The sequence below is a fragment of the Rhinatrema bivittatum genome, chromosome 1, assembly GCF_901001135.1.
Source record: "Rhinatrema bivittatum chromosome 1, aRhiBiv1.1, whole genome shotgun sequence".
NCBI classification, from domain to species: Eukaryota; Metazoa; Chordata; class Amphibia; order Gymnophiona; family Rhinatrematidae; genus Rhinatrema; species Rhinatrema bivittatum.
The window spans coordinates 788489599-788515524 of record NC_042615.1 but is presented as its reverse complement, the minus strand read 5'-3'; the positions used below and the strand labels follow the sequence as shown (position 1 = coordinate 788515524).

General features: G+C 46.1%; 1 protein-coding gene across 1 annotated transcript in view; it reads right to left on the bottom strand.

Moving 5' to 3' along the window:
* Positions 1-1189: 1189 nt before the first annotated feature.
* The window catches only part of LOXHD1 (lipoxygenase homology domains 1), a 557082-nt gene continuing 532345 nt past the window's right edge, over positions 1190-25926 (bottom strand). The window contains exons 44-47 of the mRNA XM_029580624.1: positions 20067-20237; positions 18779-18917; positions 10634-10795; positions 1190-2042 (exon numbers count right to left, since the gene is read on the bottom strand). Of these exons, the coding sequence (XP_029436484.1) occupies positions 1562-2042; positions 10634-10795; positions 18779-18917; positions 20067-20237 (953 nt within the window). The 3' untranslated portion in view covers positions 1190-1561. The remainder of the gene's footprint in view (positions 2043-10633; positions 10796-18778; positions 18918-20066; positions 20238-25926) is intronic.

Genomic DNA, 25926 nt, shown 5'->3' with positions numbered 1-25926 from the left:
TTAAACATCGAAACTTTGTAAACCGTTGTGATGGCGAAACCGAACGATGGTATAGAAAATTCGATAAATAAATAAATAAATCCTACTGCCAGTCCTTAAGACCTTGAGCATGTCACCTTCCCTTCCATTGCTTCAGATTGTGAGTCCTCTGAAGACAGGAAAACGCCTACAGTACCTGAATGTAAGCCGCTTTGAAGTACCAAAAAGTGGAATAAAATTAAATACTCTGGCTGTGTTTAGCAGCTGCCTGTTATCCAGATAAGTACTTATCCAGCTAGGTGGTGGACAGGAAATGAACATTTCCGGGAGGAGTTACTTAAATGGTTAACTTAGTCAGATAAGTGCCAATATTCAGACTTATCCAGTTAAGTTAACTGGATAAGTTAGACCTGTTCAGTAGCTGTTCTAAACTTAGCCCAATAATACTTAACTGGCTAATTAGTGATTTTTTCCTGGATATGCAGCAATATAGCCGTGCTGCTGAATATCCCTTGTAAGTTAGCTGGATAAGTCTTAGCTGGCTAACTTCCTTAGACATTTTCTTTTCAATTTTATTTATTTATCGAGTTTTATCTACCGTCGTTCGGTTTCGCCATCACAACGGTTTCCAAAGTTTCGATGTTTAACAAATTTTCTAGCGATTCATGTGATTGTCAACATAACATATTTTAGGCATTCTAAACGTAAAACATAATTTCGCCATCACAACAGATTACAAAGTTTCAATGTTTGATAGATTTCCAGAGTTCTCCATTAAATGTTTACATATACCCCAACATATTTCATGGCCATTAATATCCTCGGTTCAGGCCCACCTATAGCCACCTACTTTATTTTTTCTTCTTGGTCATGGCCTTGCTGTTTTAGCTGCAAGCCTCATATTTGATTTTGTTTATGTGTCTTGCCTTGTCTTTCTTGACTAGATTGTGAGCTCCAAGGGGCAGGGACTGTCCTTTATGTTGCCCTGTACAGAGTTGAGTGCATCTGGTATGCGCTATATGAAAGATGATATAATAATAATAATAATAATAATAGCTATGAGTGTGCGCTTCCCTTTCTGGCTCCTGCTTGAAGCAGATAATGATTTTCTTTTTATCACATATTTCCAAAGTTGGATTGGTTAATTTCTGCAAAGCACATTAGCATGACTATAATCACAATCCTCTGTACCAATATAGCAAATCAAAGGATTTATTAGCAAATAAGGCTGACATCAGCAGAGATGACCCAAGGAAGGGCAAGAAGAGATGGTGATACAATCTGCAGAACAATTACCGTTGCCTGACAAAAATGCATCTATAATAATAAAAAAATTACACAAATTTCTTTTTTTTCTTTTTTTACAAAAAGATGAATGCAGAAAATATTTCCTCTCTCATTACATTTATAACTTTTAATTATAAAACACAGGAACTTAAATTTTTTTTTCAAGAAAACTGTAAAATATCTTATAAAATCTTATCGCAAGTGAATAAGAAAATATATCTGAAAAGAGTATAAATATTTTGCCCATTTCGTTTCCTTAGGGTAATCCTTCATCGTGTGGATAACAGAGATTCCTTTAATACTTGGGATAAAGCTCTCTCCAGATTTCACGGTCTCCCTTCTTCTTGTCCAGCCACTTGCCGCAGGGGAACACGGTGGTAACCCCGTTGGCGGTGTTGGTAACCTCCACCCGCTCCAGCAGCCAGCCAGGACCCAGGCCGCTGTTGTCATGCTCGATCTTCACTTTCTTCAGCTCACCCAAGTCCAGAGTTTCCAGATAAAATCGGTTTGTTTTTCCTCTCTCAAACAGGTTTTTGGTCTTCTGCTTGAGGGCGTGCTTGCCGGAGTCACCGTTTGAGCCGAAAATGGTGATGGAGACGTGGGCGTCTGTTCCAGAGCCTTTCTCACAGCCGGTGACCACGATGACCTCATATCTAACTGGTACCAAGCTGCGGGCCTTGCTGGCAAAGCTCTCTATGACCTTGGCACACTCAAACACTTTAAAATCGTCCCGTTTGCTGCGCAGCTGAACTTTTGCGTTGCAGTTGAAAACATACCTGGAAGAGAAAAATCATTCGTGGCCAGGAGTCAATAAGTACAGCACGACTTTCAGCCTTTTCTTTGTGTTTATGGCTTTCCATTTAAATGCCCCCCCCCCCTTTCATGCACATCCCCAGAGGCCTAGAGCAGGGGTAAGCAATTCCAGTCCTTGTGCACTGAAGACGGGTCTGGTTTTCAGGATATCCACCCAAAATATACCGCGAGATACATCTTCATTCAGTGGGGTCAGTGTGTGAAAATATAATCTCATGCATATTCATTGTGGATATCCTGAAAACCAGAACTGTTTGTGGCACTCCCGGACAAGGCTTGCCCATTCCTGGTCTCAGAGAAAGAAAGAAAGCACCAAAATCTCTCTTGTAAAAGCACTGATGCAATGCGACTGATGTGTTTGTTGTGTTATACAAATAGTTTACGCTTTTTCATGTGAGTCATACGTTCTACGCAAGGAGTAAGCAGGCTCAGGGGTGATGGCGAGGGGTGGGGGAGAGGAATAACAGCCATCATAAGATGGGGCAGATACCAGGACGGAGTGTTGTCATTTGTGATGTCACTGGTGCCTCTCTTACCGACATCGGAAAGGACAATTGGTTCTTGCCTGCTAATTTTCATTCCTGTAGTACCACAGATCAGTCCAGACTCCTGGGTTTTGCCTCCCCTCCAGCAGATGGAGACAGAAAAAGTTTTACTGATACTGCCATTTAACACAAGGTGCCACCTGCAGTCCCCTCAGTATTAAACTGTACCCAAGCCAGATGAATAAAAATAACCAACACTGTAACTAAACAATTTTACCCCCAAATGAGCAGAGGGAGGAGGAGAACATTCCAACTACAAAAACCCTGCCCTCACAAGAACCCTGTGTAGGATTAATAAGAACCTTTGCCATTCTGAAGATCAACAAAACTAACTGATCGAGCGGACTCTCCAATTCTCTCTCCCCTGCAGTTAAGAACCAATTTTCCTTTCCCTGTACGTACCCAAATCAGTTCAGACTCCTGGGATGTGCCAAAGCTTCTCTACCTGGGGTGGGACCTCGAGAGTCTGGCTTGAATCACCCCTTCTCCAAACCCTATCGTTTCTGGGGCCTGGACGTCCAAACGGTAATGCTTGTCAAAAGTGTGCAAAGACTTTCAGGTAGCTACCCTGCAGATCTCTTGCAGGGAAACCTGCTGACACTCGGCCCAGGAGGCCACTTGTGAATGAGTAAAATGCGTACAAAGACCAACTGGCACCAGGCAACCCTGCGCTATGTATGCCGAGCTAATCGCCTCCTTCAACCACTGAGCAATGGTGGTCCTAGAAGCCTTATGCCCCCTTCTGGGACCACTCCACAGCACAAAAAGATGATTCAACAGGCAAAAACTGTTCGTAACCTCCAAGTACTGTAATAAAGACCTTCGTACATCCAACCTCCATAAGCCTCGGGACTGAGGGAAGGAGGAGTCCAAGTCTGGAAAGGACGGTAGCTCCACTGACTGATTCAAATGAGACCACCTTGGGTAGAAAGGATGGAACTGTTTGCAAGGAAACTCCTGTATCTGTAATCCTTAATAAAGGTTCCCTGCATGATAACACCTGCAGTTCTGACACCCTCCAAGCCGAACACATAGCCACCAGGAAAATCACTTTCAAAGTCAGGTCCTTTAGATTAGCCCGTTTCAAAGACTCCATTGGGGCACACAAAGCTTTCAGGACCATGTTAAGGATCTAGGAAGGACAAGGGCTGCAGGTGCTTCACTCCCGGCATGGCATCTCTGCGAACCTTACCACGAAAACAACCTAGAGCCGCCACCTGAACCCTCAAGGAATTAAAGGATAAACCTTTAACAAGTCCATCCTGTAAGAAAGCCAAAATATCTCCCACTGAGGCCTGTGTGGAATCCACCTTGTGCTCCAAGCACCAAATCTCAAAAACTCCCCATACCCTGACATACGCCAGAGAAATTGAAGTCTTCCTGGACTGCAAAAGGGTAGCGATCACTCCATCCGAATAACCCTTATTCCTTAAGCGCTCCCTCTCAAAATCCAGGCTGCTAGACAAAAGCGATCTGCCTGATCTAAACAAACGGGACCCTGATGCAGGAGACTGGGCAGGTTATGAAACTATAAGGTACTGTCTACTGCTAGGTTGATGAGGTCTACAAACCACTCTGGGGCCATGAGAATCACATTGCCCGGATGAATTTCTATGTGCCACATGACCTTGCCGACCAACATCCATGGCAGGAATATGTACAAGAGAACATCCAATGGCCAAGGCAGAACCAGGGTGTCCACCCCTTCCACCCCCAGTTCCCTCCGCTGGCCGAAGAGCCTCGGAGCCTTGGCATTGTGAAAGGTTGCCATCAGATCCACATACTGAGTGTCCCACCTGTGACAGATGAGGTGAAACGCCTCCTCCGATAGTTCCCACTCCCTGGGATCCAGGTGATGCTGACTCAAAAAGTCCGCTTGAACGTTGTCCGAGCCCGCTATGTGGGAAGCCGCCATCCTTTCCTGGTGCAGTTCTGCCCAGTCCAGGCTTCCTGAGCCACCGCCCGGATCTTGGTGCCTCCCTGGCGATTTATGTATGCTACCACTGTCACATTGTCTGACAGTACCCGCACAGACTGCCCCTACACCCGAAGCAGTAGAGCCTGTAGCACTAGCCGAACCGCCCTGGTCTCAGATCGGTTGATTGACCAGGAGGCCTCCTCTGCTGACCACCAACCCTGCACATAGTACTCCTGACAGACTGCTCTCTAATCGGAGAGACTGGCATCCGTGATCAAGTCAGGATATCCAAGTCTACCCCTCAACGTAACTTCTCCAACAGGAGCCGCCAAGCAAGACTGGACCGAGCCGATTGAGGGAGTGGAAGAGCTAGCTGAAACTGTTCAGGCATCGGATCCCAGCGGGAAAGCAAGGCCGACTGAATAGGCCGCATATGAGCAAATGCCTATGGCACCAACTCCAAGGTAGAAGCCATAGATCCAAGAACTTGCAAGTAATCCCAGACCCTGGGTGAATGTTTGCCCAACAATTCCCGGACCTGCGCTTATAACTTGGAAATCCGCTCTTCGGTGAGGAAAACATTCCCCAACATAGTGTCGAAATGCACGCCCAGGAATTCCGTCTAAGATGGAACAAGGTGGCTCTTGGCCAGATTGACTACCCAGCCCAATGATCTCAGGCGCTGAAGGACCAAGTTTACTGCTGCTCGACAAAGGGATTCCGACTTTGCTCAGATCAGCCAGTCGTCCAAGTAGGAGTGGACCAGGACCTCTTCCTTCCGGAGTGACACCGCCACCATTACCATCACCTTGGTAAAAGTCTTGGAAGCTGTTGCTAGACTGAAGGGAAGAGCACAAAATTGAAAATGCTTCCTCAGAATCATGAACCTCAGGTACTTCTGATGATCAGAACTGATCCCAATGTACAGGCATGCCTCCATCAAATCCAGGGAACTCCCCCTTATGCACTGCCGCAATTAAGGAATGTAGGGTCTCCATGCAGAACTGTGAAACCCGGAGAGCTTAGTTTACCTTTTTTAAATCCAGTATGGGATGGAACGTGCCCTCTTTTTTGTGCACTATGAAGTAAATGGAATAATGTCCCATCCCTCACTCCTCTGGGGGCACCGGGACAATGGCCCCTAAATCTCACAAGCGGCGAATGGTGTCTCGCATTGCCAACCTCTTCTCTTCGTAAGAAGCGGGGATACCACAAACCGATCTTAGTGGCCAAGCAAATTCTAAAGCATAACCTTGATTTATCATGTTTAAGACCCATTAGTCTGATTTCTATTTATTTTATTTATACAACTTTTTTATACCATTATACAGAAAACAAGTTTCTATCTCCACCATGTACATGTTAATAATATAAATAAACATAAAAATAAGGATAATGAATTAGAATAAAAATTACATAAACCATCCAATAAAATAAAATAACACTAAACAGATATCTTAGTTCATTACTTAAAAGAAACAGTAAAAAATAAAACTCATATAACTCTCAACCTGTATCTTAGGAATCAACCCTATACACTTGTTGAAAACACCATATTTTTTAACTCTTTTTTAAATTTACTCAAATTGGGTTGAAGTCTCAGATTTTGTGGTAGACTATTCCAGAGTTTTGGTCCTGCGATCGAGATGGCATGGTCTCTCACCTCGCTTCAGTGGGCAGATTTAACTGTGGGTATTGTAAGAAGACCTTTGTTGGCGGATCTTAACGCACGTTGGGGTGTATGAAGTCTAATCGTCGAGTTTAACCAATCTGTCTTTTCACCGTATAAAATCTTATGGATAATACATAACAATTTATGTTTTATTCTAAATTCTACTGGGAACCAGTGAAGATTTTGCAAAACTGGGGTAATATGGTCTCTTTTTCTAGTATTTGTCAAAAACCGAGCCGTGACATTCTGAAGTACCTGTAAGGGGTGAGTAATTGTTTTGGGAAGGTCTAGCAGGGTAGAATTACAATAGTCAATTCCTGTATACAACATAACCTGAAGCATCCACCTTTGGGATCTTCAGAAGGTCCAGCGCCTCCTCTGGTAGTGGATAAAGCTTATCCATAGCCCTACTGACCTTCAAACCCGTGTCCGGAATATCCCACTCCCGGAACAACAAAGTGCTAACTGAATCATGAAAGGGACAAGACCTGGCTGGACCTTGAAGACCCACCATGACCAAATCCACCACTCCCAACTTGGGATCTTCCTGGGTAGCCTCAATACCCAACTCTTCCAGAACTCCTGGTATAAGAGGGGCCAGCTCATCTCTATGGAACAACCTAACCACCTTAGGGTCGTCCCCTCAACTGCTGGGCTCTTAGGCAACCCAGGATCCAGGGCCTGGTCCCCAACACCAGGATCAGACCCCTGGGGATCCTGGCTCTGCAAGTTCTCCTGCCCCGAAGCCTCAGAGGAGCTGTCTGCTGCAGGCCATGACGCTTCAGCCCTCTTGAGCCTTCTAAGTCTTGTGGCCCCTACATCCTCCGGGGCACTGGGTCTCTTTGCCACCCTGGGGAGAAGCCCCTTATCCACATGGCACTTAGCAAACCTCTTGGCCTTAAAGGCCTTGTGAAGTATCAGAATAGACTCCGAGGAAAAGCTAGAGGAGGAATCAGAACCTTCTTCGGGATCCCCAGCACCTGCCATGGTTGATCCTTTAATGACCCGACTTCCCCCGGAGGCTCCCACTTGTGGAGACAGCGCAGGAGGGAAGCCCCCTCCCCTCTAGGGAGACCTGAAAGCCACCAAAATGGCCTCCATTCCCATGCTGAAGGGGAAGGGATCTGCTGAGGGATCCCATGCCGGAGAAAGCCTACCATGTGACAAGAAGATTGCTGCTGCGCTGCGTTCCATGAATGCCCCTTCCCCAGGGAGGCATCAGGAACAGAGAATGCCACGCGAGAGCCGTGCACACGCGTCTTCACAAGCCAAGCAGGTGGACCATGTGGCATCAGGAAGGCCGGGAGAACGAAAAGTCAGCAAGCAGCAGGCAGCAATAGTGCCGGGGAGAAGGGGGAGAGCAGAGCAGAGCCACCAAAAGCAGGATCACGAAGCTGTGACCACACTTAGGGTGGTCACAGCTTCGTGATCACCACAACGAAGCGGCACACCACTCTGCACACCGGCTCTAACATAGACAACAACCCTTCTTCTGTTTAATTTTTTTTTTTTAATAGATAAAAAAAGGAAAGCTTTACTTCCCTCTCGAACGGCAGCAGGCTCTGGGAGTCCTCCACAGGGTGAGTGAACCGGAAGCGCCGGCTATCAGCCTTGGCCAGAGGTCAGAAAGAGCGAGCTAAGGAAGGGTCCCAGACCTCGTGCTCGTCTGCCTCGAATACCAGGGGGGATGGTCCACCAGGACCTAGCTACCCCCTGGGAGGCAAGGACAAACTGCAGAAATTTTGTGTATTTTATATCTTTTTTTTTTTTTTTTGCTAAGACTGCAGGCTTTGCACCTTCACCATCTGCTGGAGTCAGAAATACTGTGGGACTGCAGGTGGCACCTCGTCTTAAGTGGCAATGTCAGTAAAACTCTCTCTGTCTCCATCTGCTGGAGGGGAGGCAAAACCCAGGAGTCTGGACTGATCTGGGTACGGAAAGGGAACCATGGTTTCATTCTTGTTGCTGCCATATTTTTATAACCACTGGTTGCTGACAAATTGACCACCAAAGAAAAGGTTTGAGCCTGGATTTAAGCCAGATTTAAATACACAGATACAGTAAGAAATAAGAGGGAGCCTGTTGGTGTCCATGGATCTGTTTCCCATATTCAGCGGTAGAAACAACAATAACAGAGAAAGCTTTCCTTTTATTCTCCAGATTAGATTTTCTTTTAATATGCTACAACTCTTGCTTTCCTGGGGGAACAGTCTGCTGGGATGGCAGGGCATCAGCTCCTACCTGTTTGACTTTTTGCTCCTCCGCTGGATTAATTAACACAATTTTGCAGGTTCTCCTCCTCTGCATCTTCCCATCTATTTTGTCTCCTCTATTTCCCTTCCCCTATTTCACTGGGATCCATATTTTGGATCATGTCCGTATTTTGGATCATATCCTGGGGCAGTACCCTTGACCTTAAACTAAATATTATTTTCTTAAGTCCTTCTGGCTATAAGGTCCCTCTTCAAGCAGGTCTGCTTCAGAGAACAGAGCAGGCGAATGACACATTCCCGGCAGCTCTATCCAGCCTCAGTCTAGCTGAAAGGTTACTCAGCATTAACAGTGCAAAAGTCATGATAGTGCCAAATAAACACTATGGGCCGGATTTTCAAAAGGTTATGTGCGTAAATCCAGAGGGCCACGTTTTCAAAGGATTACGCTCGCCGGGCCTATTTTCAAAAGGCCCGGCGATGCGCGTAAAACCCCGCAACGCCTGTAAGTCCCGGGGCTTACAAAAAGAGGCAGGGTGTGGGCGGGGAGGTCTGGGGGCAGGACGGGGCGGGGCCGGAGCCTCCAGGCACAGCAGCCATTGGCCGCTGTGCCCAGGATCGCGTGCCGGTAGATGGCCGTCGCGCACAACTTGCGCCTGCCCAAGGCAGGTGTAACTGGGTAAGACACATTTTTTGGAGGGGGTTAGCTTAGGGCTGGGGGGTGGGAGAGTTAGGGGAACGGAAGGTGGGGTGGGGGAGAAGGGAACGGGGGAAGGCAGCGCGGGCTCGGTGCGCGCAAGGTGCACAATTGTGCACCCCTTGCGCGTGCCAACCCCCTGATTTTTATAACATGCGTGCGCTTGCGTGTGCATGTTATAAAATCCCGCGCCCATGCGCGCACGCCGGGTAGCGCGCACACATGGACGCGCAAGCGCACCCTTTTAAAATCTACCCCTATGCATTTTTGAAGTGTAGCATTACCATACATATTTTTTTTTTATTTAAAACATTTATATTCTGCTACTCTTAAAATCCTTATCCAGGGTCTTGGCAGCTGCCTCTGAAGCAGCTTGTGTGCAGAGCTGGTGTTGCTCTCTGCAGTTTGTCAGTAACAGAATCAAAAGGTGGATATCATGTGGTGGTCTTAGATGTCACAGTTTTAAAGATCTCCTCTTTTTATGATTTCTACCTTGCTAGGTAAATATCACTCTAATGTACTAGTCCTGTTAGCTAGCTTTGCTGTGGATTCAAAGATTTTTTTTATAGCATTTAAGTATTTCCTCTCCAGGTATCCTGTGATGTTCTATGCCCATGTTTTCTTTCCTTTACAGACCTGTGCACTATTTGCAAATATGCATGTTGGAAAGTAGAGAGCACCCTCTCACGACCAGTGCTGAAACAGCATGGTCTCTGACAAACAGATGCCACTCTCAAGTGTATGATATATATAAATATATACTGTAATATAGAGAGAGACCTATCATTATTTATAGTCTTCTCATATAGCCTCCCAGACAGTCTGTACTCTAGCTTTGAATAGCAAATGCTTTTATTTCCCGGACTGCCTGAATAGCTATTCACTTTTGTCTCCTTTCTGGCTGCAGTATGGGTGCATCAAGCTCTATATGCTGTTATAGATTTAAAAAAAATAAAAAAAAAATTCAATTTAACAGTTTATATGGATTAACCATGTCCAGTGGTCCATTACAATACACAAGGCACCTCTTAAAACCTTTTATAACTTGATTGGCAGTCTCCACACTATGAAATTACTTTTTTTTTTTTTTTTACAGTAGACCAAAACTCTTTATGACAGTTAATAGACCGAGAGCCCTGCGGAGTGTAACATGACTGAAGTCTCGCCTGCGCAGCAACGATGTGTGTTTCCCACTGTGGTAATTCATTACAATGTCTGAGAAAATATCACAAGCACCAGGGTGGGCTCTGGACAACATGGGTTATTGACAGGATAGTGAATTGTGTCGCTGTAGGTAATAACAGATGACCCTGCTATGTCAGCACATTACCTATCGGTGCAGAATAGGGAAAGAAAATCTTGAGGGAAAGAACACAGAGAGAGAGAGAGAGAGAGAGATTAGATTAGGTTGAGGCAGGGTAAACGTCATGCCCATGGTCTCAGAATGAGAGCGGCTGGGAAGAGACTGTGGCCGTAGTGCCCGCTACGACGGACAGACTTCATTGCACTCACTTGTTGCCAAGCTCCATTTCGGTGATGATAATCTCCTTAACATGCCAGAATACCTCCGGTTTGGGAGAGATCTTCTTTCCATCTTTCGGACAGTGCCCAACGCAGATGGCTGCAATATCGCCAACATTTTTGGAAGGAAACTGAAATCTGTCTGTTGCTCCTCTGCAAGAAACAAGCAATAGGCGATAGATTCAAATGGACCTCGGAGGTGGGTTGCGCCTTAACCTTTCTGCGCTCACAATAATTTGCTAACGTTATGAGTGACACAGACTTTAAATCAGTCCCTTATTGCCTGAAACTTCTAATCCGGCAGACGTTAAGGGGCTGTCACCTAACCTCTGCTTTTGGGGCTCGTGGCTGTGTACGATGTGGCAGAGGTTATTAAGGGGAGTGTTTGATGAAGAAGCCTCTGCATGACGTGGGCCTTAGATCGATAGAAGGTGTTGCACAGAACGGGGTGCGGGGCGTTCTCTTTCTTCTATCCTTTCTTGTTGGGGGCTTGGAGAGTGGGTTTGCTGTGGGGAACTCTGGAGGGCTCTTGGGAAGCAGCTGGTTTGGCGAGGCCATGCCAGTGGAGCCAGTGAATTGTCACCAGGCTTCTAGGTAATACCCTGAGACAGCATATGGGAGTTTACAGACCCCCAACAGTCTTCTGGGAATCCCTAGGGATTTGAGTGAACTGTGCTGAAGAGACTGTGGTTGAGAATAATTCCATGTGAGAGTTGGTGAGTATTGTTTTGGTACTTGCCAGGTACTTATATCCTGGATTGGCCACTGTTGGAAACAGGTTGCTGGGCTTGATGGACCCTTGGTCTGACCCAGTATGGCACATCTTATGTTCTTATGTTTTATCTGTTTTGAGGAAGAGCAAATGTGAAGTGCATTTTGTTTTGCTGCTGTGCTGCTAATCTCTGCTCTAAAGACTCATATGATTTCTTCCAAGTTTGTGGTATGATTAGTAATGACTTTTTTGACTGCTGTTTGGGAGAAATTATTTGATTGAGACTTTACTTATTAAATCTCAGGGTTAAATGCGTGAGTTTGGTAGTCTGAGGAGGTGAAGAGTGATGCAAATGTTACCACTGGTGAGCAGTGTGATGATCACATGGGGTAAGGCTTTGTGTTTTTCCGGTCCAGTATGACTAAATATAAACCTGGCTTTTGGGCCAGATGCATTATACCATTTGCCTGACCATAGTATTATTTCTTGAAGACACAAAGACTGGTCCTCAGCTCAAGCAGGCATCAGAATCTCTAGGAACATAAAAACTTGTCATACTGGGTCAAACTGAGAGTCCACCAAGTCCAGCATCCTGTTTCCAAAAGTGGTCAATTCAGGGTACAAGAACCTGCAAATACCCAAACATTAAATAGATCCCACACTACTAATGCTGACAATAAGCAGTGGCTATTCCCTAAGTCAACTTGATTAATAGCAGTTTATGGACTTCTCTAGGAACTTGTCCAAACCTTTTTAAAACCAACTACGCTAATTGCCTTAACCACATCCTCTGGCAATGAATTCCCAAGCTTAATTATGCATTGAGTGAAAAATAATTTTCTATGATTTTGTTGCACTCACCGACCGAACTGACCACGCCGGACAGCTCCTCGCGGTCCCCGGCTTCGCGCTGCCGGGCTGCCGATTCCCGGGCCCTCCTCAACGTGCCCCAGCTGCTCGGCCTTCATTTCCTCCTGTGCCAGGCCTTCCGCAGCATGCAGGATGCCACCAGCTTCCCAGCCTGTCGGGCCCTTCCCTAAGTGTGCGCGCGTGCACGGCTATGGCCATGATTTAAAGGGCCAGCGGCAGGAATTACCCGCAGGCCCCGCTGGATGACATCACCAGTCCTGGCCTATTTAGGCCTGTTTCCACAGCACCTCCTCGACTTGGCAACGAGTCTCCTGCTTCTCGAGTGGTGGTTCCAGTGTCTCTTCTGCCCAGTACCTGCCTTCTGTTCCAGTACCCGTTCCTATTCCTGCCTTCAGCTCCGATTCCCGCCTTCTACTCCTGTTCCTGCTCCAGGCTCCTCACTCTTCATTCTTTCTTCCCTCAGAAGGACCTCCCTGGCTTTGGACTTCGGATCGACTTCACGTTGTTTGCTTGCCACCTGCCCAGGACTTCGGCCTGGTCTTCTTTCTGCCTGGCCACAGCCTTCCCTTGGATCTTGCTACCAATATTTCGTTGGAACTTCTACACAGGGGCCCAAGTAAGTCCAGCTGGCCCTGGTACCCAAGGGCTCAATCTGCCGGGAACGGGGTTAGTGGTGGTGAAGCCCCTGTCTTCTGCCAGCCGCGCCTCTTCATGTTGGGAACCTGCGGTAGGTCTTCCTCCCAGGTTGTGTCAATCTCAACTCAGGCTAGGGGTCCACAGTCTAGGATCCAACAGTTTGCCAAGTCCATGGACCCGGCGGAGGCTTCAGCTCTGCAGGCCATACCAGGCCTGGCTCAAAAAATCTTGGAGCAGCAGAAGGTATTGGAGTCCCTCACCTCGGCAGTGGAACGTCTTAGCCAATGTCTGGATTCCACCATTCACCTGGGTGCATCGACGTCCACTGGGGTGGGGGCCCCGGCTCCTCTGCCGACTGCATGGTCAGTGCTGTCCCTTCTGGCACCCTCTCGTTATGCTGGGGATCCACAACTTTGCCACGACTTCTTGAACCAATGTCATATGCACTTTTGTCTCCAGTCTGTGCTTTTTCCGGACCTATATACTCTCCCTCTTGGATGGTAAGGCCCTAGCTTGGGCATCTCCTCTCTGGGAATGAGTTGATCCAGTGTTACAAGACTTGCAGTGCTTTCTCTCGTTCTTCCACACCTTCTTCAATGATCCCGGGAGGCAGTCTGTCTCTAGCACCTCCTTGTTGCACTTATGTCAAGGGTCCCGTTCCCTAACGGACTTTATCATTGAGTTTCGCACCCTGGCATCAAAACTTCACTGGGGCAAGGATTGTTTGCATTCTATCTTTTTGGATGGTTTAGCTGGCCGGATTAAGGATGAGTTGGTAGTACGAAAGCTGCCCTCATCACTGGATGGCCTCATAGGTCTGGCTGGTCAGATTGAGCGCCGACTTCAGAAACGATCTCGGGAGTTACTCGCTCCCAAGAAACTTCCTCTGTCAACATGAGTTTCTCAGCGTTCACCTTCTCCTAAACAGACCACAAGGTCAGCCAAGGTTGCCTCCGAAGAACCCATGCAACTGGGTCGTGGCTGATCGACCTCCGAGGAGCACCTCCAGCATCGTCGTTCTGGACTGTGCTTATACTGCGGTGAGGCTTGGCACCACCTGGCTCAATGCTTGGTACACCCTGGAAACGCTCGGGCCTAGGTCATGTTGGGGGACTACTCCTGGGCTTGACATCTCCCAATCCCCCTCTCACTCTTCCAGTCTCTCTCAAGGTGGACGGTCAAGAATTCCACACTCTAACCTTGGTGGACTCCGGGTCAGGAGGCAATTTCATCCTCAAACAGCTAGTGCAACACATCCGGATTCCCACTTGCCTCGCCCTGGTACCTCTCATACTCTCCTCCATCTCCCAGGAATCCCTACTGGGCAAGGTTACCCATACCACCGTCCCGCTCGTTTTCCATACTGGTGCTCTGCACGAAGAGACCATTACCTTCCATGTCATCGAGTGCTCCATCCATCCGGTGGTACTCGGTCTACCCTGGTAAAGGAAACATTCTCCACAGTTTGACTGGGCATCTTTGCAACTCTCGCAGTGGGTACCACCTATCATGCCTTGTGTCTAAAATCACCTACAATCCATCGCTGTCTCTTCACAGGGCTCCTCCCCGCCGGGCTACCGCCCTGTTATGCCCCCTACGCGGAGGTCTTTTCCAAGCAAGGAGCAGATACCCTGCCTCTGCATTGCCCATTTGATTGTGCCATCAACCTCCTGCCATATTCAGAACCCCCCCCCAGGGTCGGGTCTACCCACTATCCCTTGCGGAGACCAGGGCCATGTCTGACTATGTATAGGATAATTTAGCCAAAGGATTCATCCGCAAATCAACATCTCCTGCCAGGGCAGGCTTCTTTTTTGTGGCCAAAAAGGACGGTTCACTCCATCCCTGTATTGACTACAGAGGTCTGAATGCCATCACACGGAAAGACCGTTATCCCCTGCCTCTCACTGCTGAGTTATTTGATAGCCTACAGGGAGCCCGGATCTTCTCCAAACTTGACCTGCGAGGAGCCTATAACCTTATTCGCATCCGGGAGGGCGACAAGTGGAAAACGGCTTTCAACACTCGCATCGGGCACTACAAGTACTTAGTCATGCCATTTGGACTCTGCAATGCCCCGGCCATTTTTCAAAATATGATGAATGAGATCTTCCGCGACCTGTTATACAATGTGTTGTAATCTATTTAGACGACATTCTAGTCTTCTCCAGGGATCTCCTTACTCATCGGCAGGATGTTGCCCGAGTGCTTTAATGGCTTCGAGACCACCAACTCTTTGCCAAACTCGGGAAGTGCTCTTTCGAGAAGGAAAGCCTACCCTTCTTAGGGTACATAGTCTCCTGGCACGGATTCCACATGGACCCGGAGAAGCTTAAGAGCATCCAGGAATGGCCACAACCGATAGGCCACAGGCTGTTCAGCGATTTCTTGGGTTCGCTAATTATTATCGGGCGTTTATCCATAACTACTCCAAACTCGAAGCCTCAATAACTGCCCTAACCCACAAGGGCGCGACGCCTAAACAGTGGCCCCCAGAAGCTGTAACTGCCTTTCAATGTCTAAAGTCCTCCTCTTTCCTCCACGAACCTTGCCTGCAGGCATCCCGATCCACTATGCCCCTTTGTGCTCAAAGTCAATGCCTCATCCGAAGGAGAAGGGGCGGTATTAAGCCAACATTCTCCTACCGGCACGCTCCATCCGTTTTCCTTCTTTTTTAGACAGTTTTCGCCAGCAGAACGGAACTATGGAATTAGTGACAAAGAGCTTCTGGCGAACGTGCTCTCCTTTGAGGAATGGCATCCCTGGTTGGAGGGGTCCCAATACCCCATCACGGTATACTCGAACCATAAGAATTTATAGTACCTTCATCAAGCCCAGCAGTTGAACCCTTGCCAGGCCCATTGGGCGCTCTTTTTTACCTGCTTCAATTTCATCCTGCACTACCACCCAGCGGCTAAAAATGCCAAAGCGTACGCCCTCTCCCATGTGTTCACTCTCAAGGACATCACTGAACCTCCTCGCCATATCATAGATTTAGCGTGAGTCCTCTTGTCGGCCACCATCACTGTGCCTCTAGGAAAAACTGTGGTTTCTCGCAGACTTCACAGCAAAATCCTGCACTGGGCCCATGACTCCCGCACCATGGGGCACCCAGGGTGAGCCCGCACCCTTGCCACTCTTCTACGATTCTACTGGTGGCCCACAGTCAGGACAGATGTTCGACACTACGTTGACTCCTGTCAAGTCTGCTCTCAGCAAAAACCCCTATTGGGTCCAACCTGGGGTCTGTTACAACCCTTACCTGCTCCTGCAGAACCATGGTCACATATTGCCACAGTCTTCATCGTGGACTTACCACCTTCCAAAGGCAAGATGGTCATCTGGACAGTGGTGGACTGCTTCTCTAAGATGGCATACTTTGTCGCCCTGCCTGGTCTTTCCTTCACCCCACACCTGGCGCAACTCTTTGTACAACAAGTTTTCCGGCTGCACGGCCTCCCGAAACATATAGTCTCCAACAGAGGTACTCAATTTACAGCCCACTACTGAAGGCTCTCTGCAAAAAATTCAATATCTCCTTGGATTTTACAACTGTGTACCACCCGCAGGCCTACGGTTAAGCGGAGAGGACTAACCAGTCCCTGAAGCAGTTCCTTCCCAGCTATGTCAACCTACAACAAAATGACTGGGTCTCACTGCTCCCTTGAGCGGAATTTGCATTGAACTCCCATTTCTCCTCCGCCACCAAATCCTCGCCTTTCCTGCTGGTCTTCGGGTGGCAGCCCCTCCCTCCGCTGCCTTTACCTTTAACAGTACCATCATTCGCTGCCCAGTTGACGGTACGTGAATTGCACCATCTTCTACAGAAGGCCAGTCAGAGAGCCAAAACAACCGCTGATGGTCACCGAAGACCTGCTCCACATTTCAGAACCTGCGAAAGGGTCTGACTCAGCACCAAATATATCCACCTGAAACTCCCATCCATGCACCTGGCACCTCGCTATATCACCTCCTTTCCCGTACTCCATCAACTGGGGCCTGTCACCTACCAGCTACGTCTACCTCCTTCCCTGAGGATCAACAATTCCTTTAACGCTTCCCTTTTGAAGCCTCTGGTGTTATCTTGGCCATCACGAACTCCTCCCAAGCCTCAACTTTTAACAGCCGAAGAAGAGTCCATCTACCAGGTCCGTGACATCCTGGATAAAAGGAAAAGCAGTCGAAGATGGGAATACCTCTTATCCTGGGAGGGCTTTGGCCCGGACGAGAATTCCTGGGAATCGGCCGCCATCATACTAGATAAGAATCTGCTTAAGCAATTTCATCACTCCCATCCTGAGAAGCCTAAACCCCCGGGGAGAGGCCCTAGAGGAGGGGGTACTGTTGCACTCACCGACCGCTTCGACCGCTCCAGACCAGCCCCTTGTGGTTCCCGGTGTTTTGCTGCCAGGCTGCCGATTCCCGGGCCCTCCCCAATGCGCCCCAGCTGCTTGGCTTTCATTTCCTCCTGCGCCGGGCCGTCTGTGGCGCAGGACGCCGCCAGCTTCCCAGTCTTTTGGGCCCTTCCCCTATGCGCTCGCATCTATGGCTGCGATTTAAAGGGCTAGTGGCATGAATTATCCGTGGGCCCTGCCGGATAACATCACCAGTCCTGGCCTATTTAGGCCTGGTTCCACAGCACCTCCTCAACTTGGCAACAAGTCTCCTGCCTCCTGAGTGGTGGTTCCAGTGTCTCTTCTGCCCAGTACCTGTCTTCTGTTCCAGTACCCATTCCTGTTCCTGACTTCAGCTCCGATTCCCGCCTTCTGCTCCTGGTCCTGCTCCTGTCTCCTCGCGTTGTTCCTTCTTCCCTCAGACGGACCTCCCTGGCTTTGGACTTTGGATTGGACTTCATGTTGTTTGCTTGCTGCCTGCCCAGGAATTCGGATCGGACTTCACCCTGCTTGCTCGCCACCTGCCCAGGACTTCGGACCAGACTTCTTCCTGCCTGGCCACAACCGTCCCTTGGATCTTGGATATATCCTGGCAATGTGGGCAGTGTGGGCAGGAATAACTGGGCAAACTGTATGGGTCGATAGGCCTTTGTCTGCCATCACCTACTATGTTACTGTGCACGTGCATAGCCTTTATGACCTCATTCAAGACTGCTTAATTCTACATGTCTACTTTTAACTGCATAACAAGCCAACATGCAAAAACAATGTACAATGGGACCTTGTGTTTGAAAATCGGGTTTGTGTGAGCTGAAAAGCCAATGAATACTTTTGAAGTTAGGTGTCCTATTGAATATTTATCCTCATATTTTAATTAAAGCTAAACTGTATGCTATTATAAATATAACGAGTTATGGCATAACGGATGACATTGTAGCAGTAAAGAAAGCAAAGATCGGTGTATGTAAAAAGCCCTTTATTGAAATTTGCCCGACTGGACCAGCAATGACACACGCCGCAGTCTCATATATCCTATCAGTGCTTGTGGATAAAAATTGAATGAAGCGTGCTTCACATTTGGTGCTACATGTCATTACTACATGTTTCAAAGAACAGGAACTAAAGATTGTATACAATAGTGGACGCACAAACATTGTGACCTCAGCCCTGCAGGCATGCAATAAGTCCTGCTCACATTTATTGCCCCTGAGGCAGTTCTCAACCAAAGAGCGAAACTCGGCCAGAGTCGGGCAAATTTCAATAAAGGGCTTTTTACATACACCGATCTTTGCTTTCTTTACTGCTACACAGCCAACTGGATCGGCTTCCGATTTGTTTTCTGGGTCCATCCCTGATAACATGGCAGCTTGTTTTTATTTCTATCTGCTTATCAAAACTCAAACAATGTCATCAGCATGCACCAGATGGTTTTCCTTTTCTGATAACAGGAATCAAACAAGAGTAAAATCAACCAAAACTGACAGGGATTTCCCCAAGACTTTCAACCAAGACATTTTCACTTACTTTGCAAACCTTCTTTTCTTTGATGAGTTTTCCAGAAGTAGTTCTTTAGATCGAGCCTTCTTTCCCTCTAAAATAATCCAGATGTTCTCCTTGGTTTCAGCATTGTCTCTGTCACTTGTCACTGTCATGATCTCATAAGCTTTAAAGGCAATAAAAATATTTTTGGAACGTGCAGATGCATAATGATATAGTGATAGAAAAAGTGGACATGTGATGGCCTTCATGGAGGCTGGACCTTTGGGACGATTCATACAAATTCAGGATTTAGAATAATTTCCATCAGAAGCTTTGGCAAATATTCATATTGTATGCTAAAATTGCAGCTCAGAGACTCTTGTTTTCCCAGAAAAAAAAGTGAATCCCCTATAGGCACATTTTTAGACTGGCCCCTTCCTTGGATGTGTGTAATACATTATCAACATCATTAAAATATGCATGAACATTATCCCTTTCCCATTCTGCAGAGTTGTTCTCCTGATATCACTAACATCTGCATTTGGATGAAGTGAAATAAGCAAGCATACACACAGTACGATGAGTTAAAAAATGCTTGCCAATACTTTAGACACCACAATGCATCATTTGGATGGCTTAAAAAAAAAGGATGGAGTATATTAGCTCCAAAGGAATCAATGGGAAAAACAGATGGAAACAAATTAATTATTCATTTGCTTACATTTTTTTTTATCGCGCCCACCAGATAAACAGCCCAGAGAGATTTATAAAAACACATAGTTAAAACAACCAGTATTCCATATTTAAATAGCAAACTGGCAAATACATTCACATAGCTTCTGTACAGCATGGAAATCTATAATGCATAGTTGAGAAAACACTGTTCTGTCTCTGCTGAAGAAACACAGGATGTTCTACAGGAGGTTGGAAAGGCTGATATAACTTTGTTTGTTTTTTCTATCCTTTTTCTACCCATTTCTGGAAGTGCTTCTATTAGGCACTGATACTCCTATTTGCTCCTGTGGCCTATTGGATATCAGCGTGCTTGCTAACAGTCAGTAGGACCCCGGCTGAGGTGGGAGCAGTACCGCTGGAGAGCATTGCTTCTTGTTCCTGACCCCTTCGGCACATAAGGGCGCCAGTGGATATGTAAACCAACAGTATAACACATTTCAAGCTCCCAGCCATAATTCCTCTAAGCAGCCAAAAGCCAGCAATTAACAACATAGGGAACCAAAGTAATAGCAACATGATGGTCCCAATGGTTAAATGCTTTCCCCAGATAATACACTCAGTGACCCTTCACAGCTTGCGAAATCTCCTAAACACTTACAGGTGCGATCTTTTAAGTCCAGCACATCATTGTTGGAACAAGCAAGTTCTCTCATGATTTGTCCATCATCTTCATTCTTGGCAAGCCAGCGGTCACAGTCAAATCGGAATGTGTTGTCTATGGAATCATCTTTTACTTCAATAAACTCCAAATGCCAGCCGGGCCCAATGCCTTGGGGAAAAAAAAGAAAAAAAGAAAAGAAACTGCCCATAAATAAGGCAATTTGGGAAGCCAAGGAGCTACATGACTGGCTATGCTAACAGGTATTAATGGCCCATGCTAGGGTTCAGCAACCCCCAGCACACACGCTGCCTGGTGGTACATGAAGCCCTCCCAGCTGGCATGCTGCTCTCTCTTGAATACCAACATTGTGAACAATTTCAAATCTCACAGGTCAGCCATGCTAATCTTACAATGCATAGCCAGTCCATGAGTTTTTTGAAACCGCTCAAGGTACTGGTCTTCGGGAGAGTGTGGCAAGCAAGGATGGTGTGGCTGTTTCTTTTTGGAGGACTCTCCCCAACACAGATGATTTTCTTGCCCCCTTGACAGGTTGGCTCTCTTTGGTGTGAACTTCCCCAGCATGGCAATTTCTTCTCAGAGTGGGCCACCCTTCTCCCCCAGCATGCCTGATTCTTGGTGGAGTCTTGTCTATGGCACAAAAACATTGCTATGAACATTACCTTTTTTTCGGGTACTTGCTCAAAATGGTTGCAAACCCATGGCCTAGGACAGTGTTTCCTAGTCATTTTTGTTTTCAGAATATGCACAATAAATATGCATGAGACAGATGTGCATGCCCTGCCTCCATATTGATATCATGCATATTCATTGTGGATATCTTGGAAACCAGAATGGCAAGGGGGTACTCCAGGACTGGCTTGAGAAATTCTGGCCTAGGGGATCTCCACAGTAAAGCATGTTTCCATAAGCCACTGCTTAAAATGAAAGGGTTTTCAATTAAGGTAGCTAATAATAGCCAAGTTGATACACATTATTTACAGCAAAACTTTTATAGAACTTGAATTACACTGGAACTCTGGAGAAAAAAGGATGCATAAGTTCAAGTATAAGATTTGCAAGTAACTCAGACTTAAAAGAATAATTACAGAAACAAGGGAGTCTAAGGTGGACTTCGAGTTCTTGGGTGATAACAAGTTAAAATTCCTTTAGTCAGTCAGCTGTTAGCCAGGCTTCACACATGCTGGCCTGCAGCCAAAATGCTTCCAAAATGAATGTAGTCAAATTTTGCTAAATCTGAGTTTCTGAGAATGAAAATGATGCTTAAAATTGTTGATTGGCTTTAGTTTTCAAGATATATTACTGAGTCAGTATATATGACCTTTGACCAGGGAATTGCGGAGGATAAGGAAGTTAAGAAGGAAAAGGACTTCTGATTAAACCAGAAATGACTTAACATAAAGCTTTGACTGAATCTATGAATAAATGACTGGGTTTGGCCAGTTCTTGCTTTTTAGGCACAGCAATGAATGATGCAATCTGAAGCTCATATTGCATCACACATGATATGAACAACAAGGCGGCCAACTACAAGGACTTGGTGGGAAACCTCCTCAGGCATACAAGAGCCTTTGGTGTCACTAAAGATACATTTTTTGCACTCTCATCTAGATTTTTTTCACCAAACCGCGGAGCAGTGAGCAATGAGCATGGCGAGCGATTTTACCAGGACATTGCAGCAATGATACCAGGGCAAATGGAGTCCATCAGTGCTTGCAGATATTGCTGGACAGTGATGAGTTGTTAATAAATTCCAAGAGGCAAGCCAAAAAAGAGCCATTTAGCCACTGAATAAGGACTAGACTATACACACACACATAATAGTTTTTGACCTTTTGTTTCATAGTAAATTTTATTCCTATAATCCTTTTGCTGATTTAAATGTTAAAGTGTTACATAAACAGGACAGGTGAAATATTATGCAACCATAAATACATGAAAAGACCTAAGTTTACAACTTATGATTAAAACTCTACTATCTATGCACTATCAGGCAAATTTTAAAAGCCCTACACGTGCCAAAGCCGGGAGATATGTACACAAGTTGGGTCGGCGTGCACCGAGCAGATTTTATAAGCCACCCAAGTACGTGCGTATCTCCCGCTACGCGCATAAGTCAAAAGTTTAGAAAAAGGGATGGGGCAAGGCCATGGTCTGGGCGGGGGTGCGTCGGGAAAGGCCAAGAGATGTGTGCATAACTACTTATGTGCACAGATGTGTGCCAGGATCCCCTGTTGCGTAACTTTACTACTGCTATGAATGGCGTGTAAGTTAAAAAACAAAAAAATTCTAGGTTTGTCAGCAGGGTTTTAAGAGTTGGGGCTAACAGGGAGAAATGGAGGCTAATAAATTGAGGGGAGGGGTTTGGAAGCCCTATCCCTACACTGGGTGAACTGGGAATGAACTGGGAAAATGACGTATGGTATCAGCGTGCGGCCCTTTTAAAATTCCCCCACTCAGGTGGTAGATGTGGCATTTGTGTGCACATGCACATGTGGTCAGCCTATTTTATACCACGTGCGCATATATGCATGTATGTTATAAAATGGCCGCATCCCTTGGTGTGTGCCGGCAAACACGCATACATGTGTGCCCACGTGGCTGTTTCAAAGTTACGCTCTATCTACACAATAGACATAGACGTGGGTAAATGTAAAATCTTAAATATCATGCAAACAATAGCCAATCATCTGGTTTAATTGTCATATTTGAATTCAGGACATCAACATCAATAATAAATGGTACATTTTATCACTGAAGCAGACAACCTATAAAAATGTGTATACCCGTGTTAGCAGTAAGATAAGAGGTGATGAAATATCTGTATAAAGCCTCAGTAAGGATCAAATTTGGATCTTATGGAACAGGGTTCATGACCTTATGACTGAAAAATGAAATCAAAGGGAATTCATAAAATACCAACAGAGTCTACAAAGAAACTGAAAACAATTTACTATATTTGGAGCAACAAGAAAAGATAAGAAGTATTTTTACAAAATAATATTGATTATTGAACTTATTCTCCTCTGGAATCATTTTTTTCAGAAACATGGATTTTAGTGATTCTTCAAGCTTCTTCACGCCTATCTATAACTTAAGTTCCATAGTTTGGAAGACCGAGGCCAGAATGGATGAATGAAAACTCAAAGCTCATTTGCCATGTAAGGCTGTTTAGGCCTTCACATAGGCTAAAGCAAGGAATGTTCTAGCAATGGAATGTTCCAAGGGTGCAAAGTGTTTTTTGATTGATTTTCTTGGTCCATCTCAAAAAGGGTGAGCCTCTGTCTAAAATTTATAAAGGTGTCTCCATGAGGAACCTTATGGAGTCAACCTGATAAGTATGGGAGAGACACAGTGCCAGTGGAAGCTGCCCTAGGCAGTGACATCATCATCGCATCACGTGATTGTGCGCTCTCTCTCTTCACTCCAGAACCCTCCCCGCCCCGAGATGCATGCAAAGCACCAGCACAACTCCAGCTCCACACACAACCTCATCTGCGTTGCTGCACCCGCCTCCTGCCATTTTAAAAATGCCACCCTCATGTTACACTAAGGTGCCCCCGCTCACTTCTGGTACCCTAGGTACCTGCCTAGTCTGTCTAATCGCCCCGCCAGTCCTGGAGAGAAAGTAAGTGGCCTCCAAAGCCCCAGGTAGAGGAAAGGCGATTTTCCTTTCCGTCTGGAGAGTGTTCCTCTCCTTCAGCTATTTGGAGTGACTTCCAGGAGGGATTCAGAGAGCAATATCTACAAGGGTGAATATTCCTAGGTCATGTGTAGTCCTAAAGGAGACTAAAGTCCTAAAGAAGAACCTCCTGTCTTCCATAAGGAAGACAGGAGGTTCTAGTCCTACACTTACTACTCAAGCAGCCTGAGAAATTGACTTCCGGTGATTTGATTTTTTTCCTCTTCTGACTGATTGAGACTGTCTATCATTTGAATGCATTTGCCTGCAACCCCCCATCCCACCTCCCATCTTCTCTGTCGATGGTAGAAACCAGGAAAGGCCAGTAAGCACAGTATGAACTGCAAAGCATAATAAGAGCATAGAGAAAACAAAATAGATATGCGTAACATTTTACAGCACAGCTAGCAAATAAACACGTAAACACGTAGAACCCCTCACCCAAATATGTTTTCCCCTCTTCACTACTTAGTAGAATAGGCCATGGCCAATAAACCACTTTTGCAGTCAGAGGGCAGCTATTCAAAGAAGGTCTTCGAGAGATCACGTGATACTGTGAGTGGAGCAGGATGTGGGGTTCTGCTCTCTCGAGCCTCCTTTCCTGCCATCTACTTCCATTGTCTCTTGTTTTGCAAAATTAAATCCACTTTGACACCAAGACTAAGCCTGATCATCTTCCAGATACCATTCTGATTTGGGAATGTTGACTACACTGGCAAAAAAAGATAAAGATAAAGAGAAGAGTAAGTCAGTATCTCTCAAGATGGCCGACAGACATGCTGAGCCCGAATGTGATGGTGTTAAAATGCTGGCGATAAGCGACCTCAAGTCAGTGGTAGTGGCAGCACTAGAACTGGAGCTTAAAAAAATTGCCGATAAGCTTGATGAGGTCTCAGCGAGTCTGTCAAGCTTTGAGAGAAGAATGGTCGATGTGGAACAGAGAATCTCTGATGTGCAGGATGGCCTACACTCAGTGCAAGCAGGAGTGACAGCAATGTAAGCAGCAATAATATAAGGTTTGTGGGCCTACCCGAAATGCTGGAAGACCGTGAGTTGTTAAATTTCCTAGAATCCTGGCTACCCCGGGAGCTGATGGGGAGTTTCAAATCGAGAGGGCCCACTGCCTGTGCCCAAAGAAAGGAAATTTGGAATGGCCTAAAGTTGTGATTGCCCATATGTCGAACTATGCTCAAAAAAGTAGAAACTCAACAGGCAATACGAGCTGGGAAGCAACTGTCCTATAATAGGAAAAAGATTATGGTCTTTGAAGACTATTCGGCAAAAATGTCAGCATAAAGAAGAAATTCGCCTCATCTGCTCTAAATTATATCAACTGGGAATCCGGTCAGCCCTGCTATACCCAGCCAAGCTTAGGTATACACACAATGATGGAGTGAAGTGGTACACTATAGCTACAGAGGCAAAAATATTCATGCTGGAAACCAAGATGAGAAATGATCCTGTTACTTGAAAGTTCTATGTGAAGTTTGGGATCAAGTTCCTACTGCTATGTGGGCATCCTTGTTTTGCGCTAAGGATCTTGTTTTCTGTAACACCTAATGCCAGGGGAATTAGAGTAGAATCATACATCAGTATGAAAAGTTATAACCCCATTGGGAAAGTTGCTGATTCCTTAAAGCGGATCTGATATGTCATCAGTCTTTATTGACCTGCATTGCTGTTCTTATTTACGCTTAACCATTGTTAAACTGCAGCTGTTTGGAGGTTTCCTTTTCTTGTATGATGGTACCATTTGCAGTAATATAAATTTGGCGTACTATTATATTCGGGGATGGAAATAGTCGAATGGCATTGACTGTGATGGGGGAGGAATGGGGAGAGCCCTAGCATAGAACATGTTCTCCTTAGAAGTTGGATGGTGATGTACGTTGGTAAAAAGGAGGGGATTGGATTGGGGGAGAGGGGGGAGTGGGTATGCGGACGTGGCAGAGGTTTCTTTTTCAATGCACAGAAGACAATTAATGACTTTTGGAGGTTTTATCCTAAATCAAGATTGAGGTAAAGCTGGATTCAAGGGTGGGAGTTCATGCTGAGAGGGCTCCCTCTCATAATGGATAACAACTGTCAGTTTAATGCATACATTCTACGTATGGTAGGGTAATAAATGTCCTCAATATAAAAATTGTATCTTTTATT